The following is a 20,170-nucleotide window of genomic DNA, read 5'->3' on the forward strand; positions in this document are numbered from 1 at the left end:
AACAAAAGCAGTTTCATTATTTTTTTTAGAATTTAATATTGACGTTCCGTATTTAGAAATATTTTAAACTGCTGTAAAACTTCGTCAATTCGTCTGTGAGCTTGTCTATTTTCTTGAAGATATTGAGCTATGGAGAAGGTATCGGACTAAAACCACGATTGCGCCATCACCTCCGCCCATACAGGATCCTTCCAACAATCGCATTATATCATGATACAATGATAACCAAGCCGCGTTCATCTGCACTCCCCCACTGACTCAAGAAAAGTAAAAGCAAAACCAACAACTGGGCTCAGCGCATTGCCCGCCAAGAAAGTGACCGGGCGTCACGCTTTAAAATTTAAAAATCGAACGCCCAAATTCCGAGTTCTGGAACCTCTCGCGCGCTTTTTGTACCTACATGTCACTTTTTTATTTTAACTTTTTTTTTCTTTTTATTTTTTAATCCGTGCGTTGAACTTGTTGTCGTGTGGAGTGCAGCCACAGTGCAGCGTACTGTTTCATCATTGTGGTTTGTCGTACGCAGTGAAAGTGGCGTTGTGACGTAAGCGTTACATTAGAACAGATAATATGGCGGATATTGGCCGATTCGGGAAGCGGTGTCTTACTGTTATCGGTAAGTATGTGCCTAATTCGCTTAATATAGTTTTTCGATAAACAATTTTTCTCATGCAAAGGTTAGGTAGGTATGTATTTATTGATATTATTAACAGCTTCGGCTACTCTTGATCTATCGAAATCATCGAGTGAGTACTAAGAAATGATTTAATTTTTGCAGCCTGCAAAAACTGACTGAAAATCTTTATGCGTTTGACAATATATGTAAATATTGACACAAAAAATTTTGTGAATTTGTCTTTTTGTCCTGCTTGGTACTTAATCAAAAGGAGAAACGAAAGTACTTATTTCTTTTCCGCCAACGATTAATTAGTAAACTGAATACTTACCTAACTCAAATAAAATTAAAGAAAAGTTTTATATAACACAAATAAACGATTGATTTGATAATTGTTCAGTACGTCATTGTTAACCTTTGAATCGAATAAGTGTAATTCAGATTTTTATCTTTAAATTCTACGCAAGCACTGGAGAAAACCTTCCCCGCGCCGATTGGTCAAACCGTGGAAAGTCAAATTTTCTTTGTTTTTAACAACAATTGTCTTGCAAGTCGTGTGATTACAATACTGTTCGTCTTGCTTTCTCCAACAATTAAAGCACAAAAAAGACAGACTTGCTCGTTTTATTATATCGTGCAATACTGTTTAGCACCTGAGAAGTTACTCCGTAACGAAAAAAAGAAGTTTGATAGACTTTAAATATAATATACCGTTGGCTTAGTAATTGTTAAAATTTACTTAAAAAAATTTCATGTTAAAATGTTGCCAAGGCAAGTCTATGTAACCTACCATGTGAAATTTTTTATAAGATCTCGTAAGTATAAACAAGCTCTAAAGACTACGCTCTTTACCTTGCCTTAAAATCAGCTGTTCTATAAGAACATTTTACCGCGGTAAGTGCTTAATTAATTTCGTATGGAGCAGCTGATTTTTTTTTTTTTTCAGACAGGTTCCTAGTGATTCATAAGATAAAGAAGCATACAGTGCCAGAATTAATTAAGTACCTATTGTCTTGTGTGGTTCTTGGCTCTATAACCTTCTTCCCTTCGCCCGCGTCACTTTAGCGCCATCTACAAAAGAATATCCAATGAAGTTTTCGCAATTCCCACTACTAAAGTTTTTACCGGGATGAAAAGTCTCTGTGTCCTTCTCCAGATTCTTATTGATGTACGTATCTATTTACGCAAAATTTCATAAAGATTGGTTCAGTAGATAACGCGTGAAGGGGTAACAAACAAACTTACATGAGATTATTCCAGTAACCGTGTATAATTGGGACGGAGCGCTAGTCTTAAAATTAAATATGGCTGACATTTGCCAGCAGATTTCCCGCTAACTTAGTTGTAATGATTACATTAGCACGAGCGTGTCCTTTAAAGGCCGCTCTAAATATAAACCATAGCGATATGTTTTTGACCTACTTTAACCCTTTGACCGCCGTGGACACCTTTAGGCGTCCAGCGGAAACTGTCTTGAGACGCCGACGACTTCTTAAGTAGCCGAGATTCGTATCACATTCAAACAAAAAAAAACTTTACTTTAATACTAATCTTATTGAAATAATATCGATAGGTAGCTTGATTATTCGTCAAACTTTGGTTTAACCGAGGCGGAATGAAGAAAAAATATAAAAACACCCATTTAAAGCTTAATTTACAATTACCTAAAATTTTATGAAAATACACTATCAAGTAGCGCCAACGACACCTTTAAGTGTCGCGTAGTGATGGGAAATTGTAGTTTTTTTACAAGTACCTACATTTAATGTTCCTTATGTTATTGTAGTGGGTATTCATTGAAGCATGTTTCTATTGCTCTCAGTTATATGAGATCTGAACTAGTCGTAGTACTGTCATTGCCTAAATATGGAAGAAGAGAGGCCATCTTCGCCGTCGATATTATTCGGATTCTCAAGTCGTAAAAGAAAGTATAGAGAAACAGAAAATTCTAATAATAAGCAGACACAAACAGAATACACTATTACAGACACTATGGTGTACAGAAAAACTACAAAAGAAGGAAATATTTCTTATTCTACTCGTCATTTGCCCGATGTTAATTTCGACGATAGAAGACCGTCCGATAAAAGGAATGAAGACTTTGCAAGGTTGGTGGCTTTTGAATTAGAGCGTTTGCCGGAAAACAAACGTTCAAATGCATATCCGCAAATTTTAAATCTTATAAGATTGTTGAGAGGGGACCCTGATTTGGACCAAGTCATAGAATTTGTACCAATCCAAAGTGAAAGTGAAGGAGAAGAAACGGAAGAAGAACAATCAATACCACTCAATATAGCTCTGTAATAATTGTTAATCGTCGGTAATAAATAAATATTAATGTTGTTGAAGTTTCGTATACAAGAGTGTTTTATATTAATTAATATTATTATATATAATAATAAATAATAATATATTAATTTCCTAAACCTCTAAATATTTAGCATCATAAATAATTATTAAGTAACGAAATTATTCATCTTTTTCGTAAAATCTCAATATTATAATTATATACCTTCATTTTATCGATAAAAATTACGGACGTTTCTAGATAATTTTACAATTAACGTCCCCTATACGCCACGGACACCTTTAGGCGCCCGCTTGTGACGTCAGAAGCGAAAGCAATTTATCGACTAGTGCTTGCAAGATGTGGGTAGAAAAATGAATAAAATATATCGAAATACCCGTGAATCATTTGTTGGTTTATATTCATATTGTATGTAGCATTTCCTGTGGATAAAATTAACTTTACGATGGAAAATGACGATCTTATTGCAATTCTGGAAGGAGTGGAGATGTCGAACAATTTATTGCTATTTCTGATGAAGATTCAGATCTATCAGATTTTGAGGTAAGTTTCAGTAATTACTTACACTCGTATTCATAAAACTTGTCAAATGTTTAATAAGCCTTCTTTAGCTAAAGTATGTTTTGTCCTTACCTCACATTTAAAAATTTTACGTTGAAAGAAAGTGACAAAACGTACTTTAGTTAAAATAGGCTTATTAAACGTTTGATAATTTTATTGAATAAGGAGGTTATAAATTAATAGCTACATATATGACTTTTACTTTTTTCATTATACCTACTTAATGTAGAAGTGTTTTTTAGGACTAGACTACTGAGGAAAGTCAAAACATTTCTGCTGGGGAATATAGTTTTCAATGGTCGTCCGAAGCCTTCGAAATTAAAAACGAGCCGTTTGATGATTTTTTTAGCGGTATTTCGCCGTCAATGATTTCGTCGGTCTCATCAGAATTGGATATTTTTTTACATTATTGCAATGAAGCTTATGTAGAAAAAATTGTTGAATTTACTAATAGTTACCAGCAATATGTTGTTAGACATATTGATATAAAACTTCATTCAAGATTAAAAAATTGGTATCCTGTAACAGTTCCTGAAATGTATACATTTTTCGCTGTGTGTATGCTAATGACAAGAAACAGCCGGAATACGATTGAAGAACACTGGTCTACTAACCCATACTTGCATTCCGGCATATATGGTAGTCTTATGTCGAGAAACCGGTTTTGTACAATTTTAGGCATGTTGCATTTCTGCCAACTAGGCCCTAGGACTAAGGAAGAAACTATATTGTCAAAAATTATTTACCCAGTAAATCATGCTCGTCAGACATTTAAGAATAGTTTTATACCATACGAAAAAATTTGCATTGACGAAAGTATTGTACCATTTAAAGGGCGACTTCTTATTAAACAGTATCTTCCCAAAAAAAGAAATCGTTTTGGTATCAAGCTCTTCGTTTTATGTGATGTGTTGTCGGGAATAATTTTGGATTTTATTGTATACTGCGGCAAAGACACGGAATTAACACATTTTGATAATTTAGGCGCAAGTGGCTCAGTAGTTGCAACACTTCTAGAAGAATATTACGGTGTTAATAGGAAATTATACATTGACAATTGGTATTCAAGTCCAAAATTGTCTATATTTTTAAAGCAACGAAGTATACATACATGTGGTACAGTAAAGCCGAATAGAAGCGAAATGCCAAAATTTAAGAATTTAAAGAAAGGAGATAGAGAAGCTTTGTATTCTGACCCTATAATGGCTATGAAATGGCGTGATAAAAAAAATATACATATGTTAACAACTATTCATAAAGACGAAATGGGGCCAACAGAAAAAATGGACCTAATGACTGGTTTGCCTAAACTGAAGCCTGAGTGTATCATTGACTATAATAAAAATATGGGTGCCGTGGATGTCTGTGATATGATGTTAAGCGGTCTACAATGCATAAGAAAAACCATTAAATGGTATAAGAAACTATTTTTTCACATCCTAGACTTACATTTGCTGAATTCGTATCATATCTTTAAAATAACTTGCAAAGACGATTTTAGCCCTAGTTTCAGGAAATACCAATTGGTATTAATAGAACAGCTTGTTCAGAAATATGGTGAGCAATCAGTTCATAAAACATTACCGTCTACATCTCGTGCCTTAGAACAACCTACGCGATTCTTGCCCGGAGACGGAGCTCGACATATGCCTTCATACGTTCCCAAACAAAAGAAACTTCGATGTAAACTTTGTGCTCGATCTAAAAAACGACGCACCACCAGATACATGTGTGCAGTGTGTACAGTGGCACTTTGCGTAGTTCCATGTTTCCAGCTTTATCATAAAAAAAAAAAAATTATTCATAATTTTTATTTTTTGTTGGTGTTGTTAAGTAAGACAATACATATATAAATAAAAGTCAAAAACTTAATTTTTGACTTTTATTTATATATTTATTGATTTGGTTAGCAAAGGCCTACAAATCTATAATGGAACAAAATACTTTTTTTATGTACTTAAGTGGGTACTTATATAGGTAAAATTGGTTTTGTCTTTATTCAAAAAAAGTGTTGCGATGTCAAAATTTGCTGTACCTACTGGTGTAATGTGATCAAATTTTCTGCTGGAACTAATTAGATAAAATTACACTACTAAGTAGGTAATCGAAATTTACCGCTATCATAATTTTATCGTGCTCGTGGACAACACTATCGATTTAATAAATTATCTCCGAAAAGATACACCACTGACGCCACGGACGACTAAAGGAGTCGCCTAGTGATGTGAAAAATCGATGTCATTGAAATCATTTAAAAGGTTTTTTTTATGTGTTTATATATTTGAATTGCATTATTTTTGGTTAAAATCAAGTAATATGTATTGTTTGATGTTTATGTGTGGTAACGGGAAAAATTAAACAAGGAATAAATAAGGTTCGTTTTTTTTTAATATTTTTTCGATAACTATTTACCCAACCCTATCCTCAAAGTGCCGCCGTTTTCGCAAAAAGTACCCGTGGCGTCGGTGACACGTTTGTCGGTTTTGCTTATGGCGGTCAAAGGGTTAAAAAGAGAAGGTTTTTAATTCAACTTTATGACGATTTTTTTTATATCCTTTTACTTCAGATTGATTCTATATTCATCAGTATAAGATCATATGATGAAAACTTGGAGATAACGAAGGAATATTTAAAATTTTATAAGTAGGCATACTAATGACATTTTAATCTGGTATTGGTACTAGAGATAATTAGGAATTATAAAAAAAAAATTAGACAACCGGTCATATCCATTTTTTATTAATATTTTTTTAGAATAATAACTATTTAACTGCAAACAGTTTATGCCACTCAATATAAAATACTGTATTTATAACTTGTAAGTTTCAAACTTGTCAATTTAGCTCCAAGCGACGACACATAACTTAATTAAAGTGAGCACTCCGCAACCAACACAAGGACGTATCCAGAACCTATGAAAAGGGAAGGGAGGCAGTTAAGGGGGGGGCAGATAAAGAATTTCTTAAAATAACCTGCCTCTTATAGTACTCCGCGATAGGAGCAGGGTTTTTTGCACTAACATTAGATTTTTAAATTTTATTACTAATGTTACATTGTTAGAGGCATCGCTTTGAGTAAAAAAATGATGCAAGCATGTCATTTTCTGTGATTACATCGCGTTGTTGGATTTCTCATACCAGTTTACAAGCAACTGACAGCTGTGAGTTGGATATACTTCATAATCATACATGATTTAAGTATCGGGCAATTGAACAACAGAACAGTTCTGTCTTTCAATCGTCCTAATCGGAAAATTTTTGCCGTCAAACAAAAAATTGTAGGAAAAAAGATTTAAACTAGATAGCTCTTATAAATAATTAAAAAAATTTAATACCTAGTAATAGATACGCTTAAGTAAATTTAAAAATTGCCCCTTTATTTACCCCTGTGTAAGTCTCTACCTAGCTACGCCCGTGGCTCCTTACTCTACATCTACACATATTGAGTTAACAAACTACGTTATCGCGAGCTTTAATCTGATCGAGATGAGTTGCTTACACGATTTGGGAAAACATACATACATACATATGGTCACGTCTATATCCCTTGCGGGGTAGACAGAGCCAACAGTCGAAAAGACTGAATGGCCACGTTCAGCTATTTGGCTTAATGATAGAATTGAGATTCAAATAGTGACAGGTTGCTAGCCCATCGCCTAAAAAAGAATCCCAAGTTTGTAAGCTTATCCCTTAGTCGCATTTTACGACATCGATGGGAAAGAGATGGAGTGGTCCTATTCTTTTTTGTATTGGTGCCGGGAACCACATTTGGGAAAAAGGTTAATTTAAAGAGTTTTTTTTTTAAGTTATGTTAATGTCATACTTTTTTCAAAATTGGATCTATTTGTTTTCTGTGGATGTCGTAACAGGCGAATGAAGGATTAGGTAGTTTCATCCTGTCAACAGCCCCCGTAGCGTGGCACGCGCTACGCCGTTTTTATCGCGCGAAACACTATCGCTGTCCCGTTTCACGTCATAATAAAAAGCGAAATAGCGACATTTCGCCCGATAAAAAAAGGAATAATAAGTTCACGACTTGTGTTATAACACTATTATGAGACAGTACCTACCTGACCGATACTTTATCTTAAAACAAATAGATAACATCCAAAACCCTAATCAGAAAAGTTTATTTTCATCATGTAATGACCGGGAATCGAACATGGGACTGCAGCTTGTTTGGAATATCTTTATGACACAGAAATTTTAGCTTTGAGTCGAATGTTAAAACTGAGGCCGCCGTAGTTCATCGTACTGAACATAGCGTCGTGTTTGATGCGCGCATGCGCACGTAATTATATGGTGTAACCGTATAATAGCGGAATGCGATCGTATTGAGTAATATTTATAATCGCTTTATTACAAACTTCAAACGAATGCGAATGATTTTTTTTTTTTTAAATAAAAAACATAACCTGACTTGTTATCTGACTGGCATCTGACAACCTAAGCTACTGGGTCTAAAGTTTGAAATACAGTTTTTTTATACAGTCTAGGAATACAAAAATATGAAATTTTCTTTAAATATACCTACTCAATATTAAAAGAAAATTTCATATTTTCCTATCTCATAAACTACTTGAATAATTTTTTTTAAAACCGATTTTCGGTTGAATTAGTTTTTTTTTCACATGTTATTCCAGGCGTAATTATTTACTTCTCATAATGCAACCAAAAATGTATTCCCTTATAAGTATAATAAATCAAACTTAATAAATCTGATTCCATGCCTTATTATACTTCATTAATTTTCGATTCCAAGTTAATATATTAATTCATAAATATGAGAATTTAATTAATTACTCATCTGCCAAATCTTAATTGACGGTCGCGTCTTGGCGGTAAGTGGAAACTTCATTTTAAGCTTCAGAACGGCTTGTGACAGTTTAAATTTGTCTAAATTGTACAAATTATATATAATTTTACTTAATGGTGTTAATAACTCTGTCTATAAACTAACTCTTCACTTCATCTTATCTTTAGGATAAACCAAATGTGCCGGGTGGTTCCCGGCACCAATTCAAAAAAGAATTGGACCACTCCATCTCTTTCCCATGGATGTCGTAAAATGTGACTAGGAGATAGGCTTACAAATTTGGGATTCTTTTTTAGGCGATGGGCTAGCAACCTGTCACTATTTCAATCTCAATTCTATCATTAAGCCAAATAGCTGAACGAGGCCTTTCAGTCTTTTCAAGACTGTTGGCTCTGTCTAGCCCACAAGGGATATAGACGTGACACATACATATGTATGTACATATGTATAAACCAAAAAGGATTAACTTGCTGTAAAAATGGTACCCCAAATGAAAAGTATAAAGTATGATGAATTCAATTTTAATTTCACAAATTAATAGATAAATCAATTTTCGGACATTGGAAGAAGACGTACTTACATTGTTTAATAAACATATTTTTATAATTTTTTTTAACATTTTTATGATAATTTTAATTTTATTCAGTAAAAATTCGTAAACAATTAATTTAATTAAGTATTTGGAATTCATCTTGCATAGGTACGTTGTTACAGTTACACTTGTACAAAATTAAGTACATACACATATTTTTTACAAATTTGATTAATACGCGAAAAAATAACAAGCGACGCTACTGAGTTCAATATGAAACAGTGAAGAAAACATGTCGCAATACGCCCAACTTTATAACAACGTCTCTTACATCCTGTCCCACAAATGTCCCACAACAAAACTATTACGCATCACTTGCGTTGCGTTGCGTTGCGTTGCGAAGTTACATGTTTACGCCACAATGCATCCGTTTTGCGCATTCATTCATAAGTTATTTTCACTTAAAAATAGCATGTCTTTACTTAAAATAAATATGTAGATGGATGGATTCTGTTACATGGAAAACAAAAATAAAATATTCTTAAATAGGTTGATACAGATTTTTTTTTGTCTGTCTTATCAATAACCATGTGGTTTAGAATAGGACTACTCCATCTCCCCATGGATATTGCAAAAGGCGACAAGGGGAATGGCTAATGAACTTGGGATTTTTTTAGGCGATGGGCAAGCAACCTGTCACTAATTGAATCTCAATTCTATCATTAATCCAATCAGCTGAACTTGGCCTTCGAGTTTATCGTGGCTAGTGAATTTATCTATCCTTTACGGGGTAGTATTAGTTATTGAAGTCTTCGATCATATTCGATCTTTATCGAAAACCGAAGAATGAAGATATTACAAAGTGTATAATTACCAACAAACCATAAAATTGTTGGTCCGGGTGCCCTAGCTTTATCTGTGGCAATGTCTGCGCGTGCGCCACTTCTGCTGACTAATGGCCGCCTTCTAGTGAAAGTGGTGATGTCAACAGTCACGTAATACGAAGGTAATCCCCATCCGAGGATTGTGGTCGTAAATATTTACCGAGCCAAAAGTGAGGTTAAAGATTATTTGCATTTTTATTCTGATTTTAGTGGGTCGAACATCTTCATTTTTCTGACGTTAATCCGAGTTACATCCTAACCTATTTGAAGAGCCCAGGGTGCGCTTTCACGTTGATTGGGAAAGTCTCATCTCATCTCATCAGTCTGATTTATAAACGAAGCGAATCCTGTCTGACGAATCCTGTCTGTTAAATTTATCCAATCCATATTGGATAAATTTAATAGCAGGAATTTAACAGGCTCCCCTTCATAGCCGAGGAGGCTTGTTCCATGCACAATAAGATACATAAGTATAGTCACATTTATACCATAGGCCACGTTCAACTGTATGACTTAATGATGGAATTGAAATACAAATAGTGACAGGTTGCTAGCCCGTCGCCTAAAAGAAGAATCCCAAGTTCGCCTAGAAGAAGTTCATTTGTATCCCTTATTTTAATAATCCCAAGTTTATTAACCATTCCCTTAGTCGTCTTTTACGAAAGATATAAAATATATACATTAATAATAAATCATATTAAACTTGGCCATCAAAACTATCACGTAACTCATCACCTTCAAATTAGCACGGACAGACGAACACACAAACAAATTGCATAATAAATAATGCCCACGTAACAATAATGAATCGAGTGCAACGAACGACGTCTATTTTTAAACTATTCGAGTCAATCAATAATCGATCAATCATGAAAAAGATACTCATGACTTTGACAAGCGAAGACTACCTATTCTGTAGATAGTGTTTTGTTTTGTTTATAATAGATGTTACTAGCAGCGCCCAGGGGTTTCTCTTCCGTGGGAATTTCGAAATAAATACTTATCATGTTGTTCCACTTTGTATTCTACTCGTGTACCAAATATCATCAAAATCTGTCCAGTAGATTTTTTTATTTTTATAATATTATTGCAGTGCGACTAGACTACTTAAGGGGCATGCATAATTTCCTCTAATAACATGACCTTTCAACTTTTTCAGTGAAATTTATAAAGATTTTCATCAAAATACTTACATAAAATATACTAGCTGTCCCGGCAAACGTTGTTTTGCCATATAAATAATTTTTAATTTCTAGTTAAAAAAATTTTTAAGTGTGGACAACCCTTATTACTAAAGGGTGTGAAAAAAGATGTTGGCCGATTCTCAGACCTTACTCAATATGCTCACAATATTTCATGAGAATCGGTCATGCCGTTTCGGAGGAGTACGGGAACGAACATTGTGACACGAGAATTTTATATACAAGAAGATAAAAGAAGAAAATGAATGACTGACTGAAATATTAATGCACAGCCGTGAGATCTGTGATACCGTTTTAATTGATTTTCTTTTATGCTACTAATATTATAAATGCGAAAGTTTGTGAGTATGTCAGTATGGATGTTTGTTACTCTTTCATGCAAAAACTACTGAACCGATTACGATGAAATTTGGTATGTAGGTAGCTGAAGACCCAGAATAACATACAGGCTAACTTTTTATTCCGAAGTTCCCGCGGGATTTATTCCACGCGTACGAAGTCGCGGGCGGCCTCTAGTATACAATATATAAAAGTGATAGGTATGAAAAAGGTTAAGTACCTACTTAAACATACATACATACAGCCACATCTTTATCCCTTGCGGGGTAGACAGAGCCAACAGTCTTGAAAAGAATGTATGTTACGTTCAGCTATTTGGCTTAATAAAAGAATTGAGATTCAAATAGTGAAAGGTTGCTAGCCTATCGCCTAAAAAAGAATCCCAAGTTTGTAAGCCTATCCCTTAGTCGCCTTTTACGACATCCATGGGAAAGAGATGGAGTGGTCCTATTCTTTTTTGTATTGGTGCCGGGAACCACACGGCATTACCTACCTACTTAAAAAGCTGTATAATTCCAAACGATGTTACCCGTTTCGCTGCGCCTGCCAGGTTTTGTCAGCAAAATCTAGGTTGATTGGTGCGGTTTGCCAAAATGTATCGGGTTGTGTTATAGTGAAATACAGGTACACACGACACCAAATCAAGGTGCATCAAAATGCATACATTTATACATAAAATCACGCCTTTTTCTCGGATGGGAAGGCAGAGACTACATTTTTCCACTTGTCACGACCTCTGCATACTTCCTTCGTTTCATCCACATTCATAACTCTCTTCATGCAAGCTCGGCGGTTTCGGGTATTCTTGACCTGACCCTTTGCCTGGACGTCCTTTGCATCAATTTATCTAAAATTAGCACATTTTTTCAATATTGATAGGGCTTATAAAATTGGGATTCGTCTTTAAAATGGTGGGCTAGCAACTGTCACTATATCTGAATTACAAAATTAAAATAATCAGCTGAATGTACGAGACTGTTTGCCCTTTATATGTATGTATTTAGAAAATGTTAATTTTATTTATCATCATTATTTTACTGCTGCATCCACCCTTAAGGTTCCTCCTCAGAACTCAAGTTTTAACTCAACAGCGTTATTTGTAGAAAGTTTCATTAAAATCGGTTTAACTGCGATGAAGTTATCGAGCTAACAAACAAACTTACTTTCGCATGTTATCAAATAATAATATCAAGTAATATATATACATAAATGTAGCTTGTATGTTGCCGTGTGGTTCCCGGCACCAATACAAAAAAGAATATGACCACTTCATCTCTTTCCCATGGATGTCGTAAAAGGCAACTAAAGGATAGGCTTACAAACTTGGGATTTTTTAGGCGATGGGCTAGCAACCTGTCACTATTTGAATCTCAATTCTATCATTAAGCTAAACAGCTGCACGTGGCCACTCAGTAGTTTCAAGACTGTTGGCTCTGTCTACCCCGCAAGGGATATAGACGTGATTATATATATGTATGTAGCTTACATTCTTTTGTTAAACCAATTGCGCCCGCGACACTACTAATTTACTTTCATGTAACCTTGTCGTCACACTTTCATGCCAGTGCATAACTTTAAAGCAGGGTTTCTCAACCTTTTTTAAGATGCGCCTTCATAAATATTTGCGAAAATCATCACATGACCATTAAAATTTAAGTTATTTATATTCCGAGTGTTATGTGTAGAAATATATATACATACATGCATAGTATAATCACGTCTATATCCATTGCGGGGTAGACAGAGCCAACAGTCTTGTAAAGACTGATAGGCCACGTTCAGCCATTGGGCTTACAAATATACATAGATCTCGCAAAAGCTAAATCGCGGACGAATGTCTACATTTAAACAAAAATGTGAAGAGGTATCTATGTCGATGTATCCAGATATGTCTATTTTTTTGTAAATTAACAATTAAGACGCGTCTACTATGTAAAGCATTTTGATTACTTACAAAAACAATTTCACATAAATTCTTAGCATTGCATAGTAAACACGTTCCAATTGTTGAGGAAGCCTGCTTTAAAATGAATGAACGACTAAATCACTATTAGTACCCACGTGAAAGTGCCTTAACTTGCGCAATATGTTTTGTAGCAACGAGACTGATACGGAGAGACCTTGGGGAAATCTCCTATTGCTCAATGTGTGGATGAGATCCATACAAAACGTGCCTTTTAAATTGTTAGCCGACTACGAATAGGCAAGTTATGGTTTTGTTTCTAACATACATACATATCTATAGTCACGTCTATATTCCTTACGGGGTAGACATAGCCAACAGTCTTGAAAAGACTAAAAGGCCACGTTCAGCTGTTTGGCCCTAATGATATAATTGAGATTCAAATAGATACAGATCGCCAGCCCGTCGCTGAAAAGAGGATCCCAAGTTTATAAGCCTATCCCTTAGTCGCATTTTACGACATCCATGGGAAAGAGATGGAGTGGTCCTATTCTTTTTGTATTGGTGCCGGTAACCACACGGCACATTTATTTTTAAATGTTACTTTAAGCACTCTTAAGGCGGATTCGGTCCAGATTGGTATTTTTAGCTGATGCATGAACATATTGTAAGTAGATAAGTATGTTAATACTAAAACAACTGGTAAATATTTATATGTTCCCCAAATTTTTGACAGGGGAAAGAAGATACTTGTAAGTACAAACAGACGAACCAACAAACAAACGAATTTACTTTACACAAAAAAAAAATACCACTTCCTATTATTGTTATCTAATAAATGCAAAAGTTTGAAAGGATGTGTGGATGCAGTGTAGTAGTATTTCTTTCTTCTTTTTTTCTTTCACGCAAAATCTACTAGACAGATTTTGATGAAATTATATCCACGGGTAGAATATAACCCTAAATAACATAACCTTTTTATCCCAAAATACCCACAGGAGTTTAACAATACTCGTATCTAAATATATAAAAAAAAAAGAAACGACGTTTCCGATTTCAAAACTAAATTTTCACTTTAAACGTAAACAAATAAAATAAAAAAAAACATGTAACCAAAATTGTAGGGCTCCTTTTTAGTTTTATTGGCGACCAAAACACGAGAGAAATCTGATCTCTCCTAAATTAGAAACCAGGTTTACCTTTTCGGCATCAACCTTAGTGCCTCGAAATAGAGTTTGTTATAAGAAAGGCTTTAAAAACTAATTATTTAAACTGCCATCTCCAATACCCTTTTTCGGGGAATCGGTATGCCAAAATTAATTTCATTTCGAAATTGTTTAGAGCTTGTTGCGACTCCAAATTCTGGTGTATTTTTAAATTTATTGTAGTCAGTATAATTTTTGTTTTATCTTACAGTTACACACCATTAATAATTACCTTTTGCCTTTGCTTCAGGTATCCTCGTTCTATCAGACATCAAATGCCAGTATCCAGTCCACCATCCGGGTAGGTATGCATCATTGATCCATGTCACAATACCTTACATTAATTACTTTTACTCCTAACACGCCAAATATACCGAGTTTTCTTCCAGTCTCCTTCGTGAGAACGGGTGAGCAGTGGCCGAACCCACATCTGCAGCAAGGGAACCCACCATGGCATCAATTCTCAGCACCCAGGAAAAGATCGCCAGATGATTACCCCCAACACTTCTATAATGGTCCTTATAACGAACCATTCAGACATAACCAAAGCCCTTATACTACCCAAGGATTACACCAAAGCCAAGGTCAACCCATAAACTTCCAACCAAACTACGAACAAAGATCATCATTTGATCCATTCAATTCAAACAACCCAAATGATGGAAGACTACTTTCAGAGTCAGCTTTTACCAAAATATCTGAAACACTGGGTGCAATAAACACTGTAGGACACTATCTTGTAGACATGGTCAGTGAAAATGAGAGAAATGAAACGGACCCCAACTTACAACAGTTACCACAAGCTATTTACACGATAAGCAAGAACGTTTTAGGACCAAATGTTACAGATAAAATAGCACCGATAGTCAAGAAAGCGTTACCAAGAGTACTTCCCGATGCACCCATTACTAAAATAGCTACAAGCGACATCAACAGAAACGATGAAGCTAAATATTGTACGACACCCGAAGGCGAAGAAGGTATATGTGAAGATCTCAGTAACTGCCCTCAACTGCTGTTGAATTTAGTCAATTTGAGGGAATCATTATGCTTCAAAGATCTGTTTGTACCCGGAGTCTGTTGTCCGAAGAATGCAATAGTGCCTTCAGTTTTAACTTCGGAAAAACCAATTGTGACTACGACTAGTAAGCCCACGTACTTAGTGCCAGTGACAACTCAGCGACCGAAGCCAGTAAAGAAACCTTCAGCAGTTTTAACTCTCACTACTAAAAAGCCTAAACCTGTCACCACCACTCAAAGACCGACACCAAGACCTACCACCACAAGGGCTACAACCACTACTACCCCTCGACCTACGACTACAACTTTCTTCACGGTTGCCCCTCCTATTCTTGGAAATTATTCCCTAACTGTGGATATGGATGGTAAGTTACCGAATAGGTAAGTAATAATGAATCGCTTTACAATCATTTGATGGACTTAATTTTTCATTAGATTTAAGCTGTTATTTTTCCGGCTGCAATTTCTTTTTCATCTATGTTGACTTTTTATTTTGTAAATTGGTGATAATTTACGAATCATTTACTACTTAAATCCTTATCAAATCCTGGCTTACGACACTGAACAATAAGAACATAACAGATCACAATGTTATGCTTTCCAGATTGCGGGCAAAGAGAGGACGAGGGTGGACGGATAGTGGGTGGCACGGAGTCTAAACCCGGGGCTTGGCCCTGGATGGCAGCCATCTTCTTGCACGGCAGCAAGCGCAGGGAATTCTGGTGTGGAGGCACGCTGGTTGGGAAGCGACATGTGTTGACTGCAGCCCATTGTACAAGAGACTCGAAGCAGAGACCGTGAGTTGAACATTTTGCCTTTTTAAACAATGAGGTTGGAGCCACCAAGCGTTCGACCTCTTATAACTGAGATGATCCTCATCAATGATCAATGATACATGATATATTTTTGTTTTTTTTTTTTACTTTTTTTTCCACGTGTATTTAGTCTTAACCTGGGTGATTCTTAATTTATTGTTGAAAAAGTTGTGCTCACCTGTATTTTGTACATGCTTGAATTTAAATTCGTGATTGTTTTTATATTAATGACCAATCGAAGTCACTAGAAAAAATTATTAAGATTTATTTTTAAAGGATCTTACCTCGGGGCTAGCTCAATCTGTTGATTTCTGTACAAAAATTTGATGTCTAGGTACCAATCTTCTGTCCAGATTCCCAGCCCGTCAGTTCAGCGTTCGCCTGGGTGACGTGGACCTGGCGCGGGAAGACGAGCCCTCCCGCCCTGTCACCCACCGGGTCACCGCTGTGCGCGCCCATGAGCAGTTCTCAAGAATTGGCTTTTACAATGACATTGCTGTATTAGTTTTAGCGGGTAAAGTTTTTTACTAACTTTTGGTCTGGGTTCTTGCTCTCGTTAGAATTGTAACTAAACTTTGTTAATTATGTGTATCGTACCGTGTGGTTCCCGGCACTAATACAAAAAAATAGGACCACTCCATCTCTTTCCCATGGATGTCGTAACCAACATTGTAACCATATTCGAGGAATAAATGATTATGATTAAGGGATAGGCTTACAAAGTTGGGATTCTTTTTTATGCGATGGGCTAGCAACCTGCCACTATTTGAATCTCAATCCTATCATTAAGCCAAATAGCTGAACGTGGCCATTCAGTCTTTTCAAGACTGTTGGCTCTGTCTACCCCGCAGGGGATATAGACGTGATTATATATATGTTTGTAATCTCAGTAGCACTCCGAAAATTCCTTTCAGACAACGTCCAAAAATCCAAATACGTGATCCCCATCTGCCTACCGACGGGTGAGCTTTCCCGCCAGCAATTCGACGGCTCCCTCGCCACCGTGGTGGGCTGGGGCACCACCAGGTACGGCGGCGGGGAGAGCACCAAGCAGCTGGAGGCCAAACTGCCCGTGTGGAGGAACGAGGACTGCGACCGCGCATACTTCCAGCCTATCACCGACACATTCCTATGCGCCGGCTATGCGAGAGGAGGTGTTGACGCATGCCAGGTAACGAATGATAAATTGCGTTGAAATCCAGTGTTCCATTTGCTGGGTATGTTTAATTGCCGGCTCGACATTCTGGTTATATATATACATATAACCACGACTATATACGTTGCGGGGCGGGGTGGACAGAGCCAACAGTCTTGAAAAGGATGATAGGCCACGTTCAGCAGTTTGGTTTAATGATAGAATTGAGATTCAAATAGTGACAAGTTGCTAGCCCATCGCTTAAAATAAGAGTCCCAATTTTATAAGTCTATCCCTTAGTCGCCTTTTACGACATCCATGGGAACGAGATGGAGCGGTCCTATTCTTTTTTTTTATTGGTGCTGGGAACCACACGGTCATATACAAGCCACTTACTGGCAACTAGCTTTTACCCGCGACTTGGTCCGCATTAGGAAGTTTTTTTCGATGAGTATGAAAAAATAAAACTGAGCTGTACTTTTTGTACGTATGTGCCGAAGACGTGATATATGTATGTATGTTTGTATGTATGATATTTGTTTTTTTCTTTCCAGGGTGACTCCGGCGGGCCCCTGATGCTGCTAGCCAACGGTCGCTGGACCCAAATCGGGGTGGTCTCCTTCGGGAACAAGTGCGGAGAACCCGGGTACCCCGGGGTCTACACCAGGGTCACGCATTACAACAACTGGCTGCAGCAGAATATTGTTTAATAGCTCCTCAAAAATATTTCAGAAGTGCAGTTGGAAGGATCCTAATTTGGGTGTCATAAACTTTAATGGCATTAAGTTTTCATACGATTTTTCATATGAAAGTTTATGCGAAACAAATTCAAAATTTTTATTCATTATTATGGGACACTTCATATCACATAAGTATCATTTAATAATTGTGATATCTTTTGGTTTCACAACATTGTTTGTCGTCAAATAAAACTAAGTTTACTGCCGCTTTCAAAGCGTCAGTGCAGAAGAAGCGGTAACAAATTGCACTGCAGGATTTTTTTCAAAAACGTCATTTTCACGAAAGGACGTTTATGTCAAAAAATAGTTCTTTAAATTAATTATACCATTAAAATTTATAAGATCTGTCAAGTCAGATAGATTTAGCTGGAGACCCCGGGCTCTGAAACAACACCGTTATGGATGCAAGGACTCAAATGGTGTTTTTTTAAAACGTAGCAATGACATCTGTGTCTGTAACACCACGGTTGTGCATACGATGGATCAGTTACGGCCGTGCTTTATTTAAATGAGTAATCATTTAAACAGGGTGATTTTGATAGCTTCTTACTCGTCAGTGGATGTCGCGTCATTCTGCGCTAAATAAGATTGTCACATGATAGAGGATCGCTATCTTTAAAAATTTCATTCTGACCTGACCTGACTGTGACATTGCTTTCCACTTTCAACAAGCTATATAATAATATGTTCATTATTTTTATGAATCAAAGTATTGTATAAAGAAATCTTTAGAGATTAAATATTCTCAACTTGTCTGAATCGTCGATTTCAACTTTCAAATCAGATTTCCTTTATGAATCACTGTTTGGTTGTTTTATTAGTTTCCACCGAAATCTTTACCACTTCCCTAATATGCGAGGGTAACTCCATCTTCACATTTTTCTAAACAAATTTCACACATAGGTACCTAGGTTACCATTTATAAAATGGGATTAATTGCAATCCGGTTACCAAATAAATATTGTAATAAGGTAGGTACTTTCACGGATACCTTAATAGTTTACATATATTTTTTATTTCACTAACGCGCGTGAAGCACACTCATTTCATTTCTTAGGCCACAGTGGCCGCTTACCATCAGGTAAACCATATTTCTTTATCCTTTTTAATAGTCTCATAAGAAAGCTATTTATTTTTTGCCATAAAAGTGTGGTATAGTCGATTTATTTATTCAATAACTTATTTTAATTCCTATTACATACTCTCATAGAAATAGAAGTTTTTCTTGTTTTCAAGATTCTAGTAGCCTAGGTATGTGATATAATAATGACTGTTCGTTTTTTATAGACTTGAAAATTGTATACCATAAGTTAGATTAAATTTGTATTTTTAAAATAAATTCTAAGTAATGTAAAAACTGTTTTTTTTTAATCTTTCATTCCTACTAACGGTAGTCCCGATTACAACCTTAGCAGCCTGGGTGCACCTTTGACTATGATACAGTATTATACATACATACATACATACATACCGTCACGTCTATATCCCTTGCGGGGTAGACAGAGCCAACAGTCTTGAAAAGACTGAATGGCCACGTTCAGCTATTTGGCTTAACGATAGAATTGAGATTCAACTAGTGACAGGTTGCTAGCCCATCGCCTAAAAAAGAATCCCAAGTTTGTAAGCCTATCCCTTAGTCGCCTTTTACGACATCCATGGGAAAGAGATGGAGTGGTCCTATTCTTTTTTGTATTGGTGCCGGGAACCACACGGAAAACATACAGTATTATACACGTATATATGTTAGGTATGCTGTCCCTATTCCATGTTTTACCTTTCATTCCCAAAGATAGGCTGGAAGAAATTGCTTAGCAATAAAGTGCACCTTTGCTTAACATATTCATAATGTATGTTTCTACTACATATGTATTTTTTTTACTGTTGGCTCTGTCTTCCCCACAAGGGATATAGTCGTGACCATAAGTATGTAGGTATTTATTTTTTATGGGCAATAAAGATAATTAGTATTGTATTGAACATCACGACCGTTTTTACATAAGAAGCAATTTCCGGTAGACTTCCACAACCTTATCAGGGAATCTGACTGCTCAGCTCATGGTTTACACATTTAGTTGCCTGAATTAACAGATTTCCT

The 20,170-nt window shown here is 36.0% G+C and overlaps 1 protein-coding gene across 1 annotated transcript; it reads left to right on the forward strand.

The window, feature by feature from the left end:
• The first annotated feature begins 4,750 nt into the window (after positions 1-4,750).
• LOC106135301 (proclotting enzyme-like) lies at positions 4,751-18,045 on the forward strand. Its single transcript, XM_060950110.1, has 7 exons — positions 4,751-4,846; positions 14,616-14,670; positions 14,755-15,750; positions 15,990-16,182; positions 16,554-16,714; positions 17,115-17,371; positions 17,890-18,045. The coding sequence occupies exons 1-7, from the start codon at positions 4,751-4,753 to the stop codon at positions 18,043-18,045; spliced, it is 1,914 nt and encodes a 637-aa protein (XP_060806093.1).
• The last annotated feature ends 2,125 nt before the right edge of the window (positions 18,046-20,170 follow it).

The sequence above is a fragment of the Amyelois transitella genome, chromosome 20, assembly GCF_032362555.1.
Source record: "Amyelois transitella isolate CPQ chromosome 20, ilAmyTran1.1, whole genome shotgun sequence".
NCBI classification, from domain to species: domain Eukaryota; kingdom Metazoa; phylum Arthropoda; class Insecta; order Lepidoptera; family Pyralidae; genus Amyelois; species Amyelois transitella.

What these genes read in the sequence shown, in the direction of transcription:
- LOC106135301 (XM_060950110.1), top strand. Translation starts at nt 4,751, where the DNA reads ATGGGGCCAACAGAAAAAATGGACCTAATGACTGGTTTGCCTAAACTG. An exon ending in TGCTGTATTAGTTTTAGCGG is followed by an intron (nt 16,715 to 17,114) that starts GTAAAGTTTTTT and finishes AATTCCTTTCAG; the next exon opens with ACAACGTCCAAAAATCCAAA. An exon ending in GAGGTGTTGACGCATGCCAG is followed by an intron (nt 17,372 to 17,889) that starts GTAACGAATGAT and finishes TTTTCTTTCCAG; the next exon opens with GGTGACTCCGGCGGGCCCCT.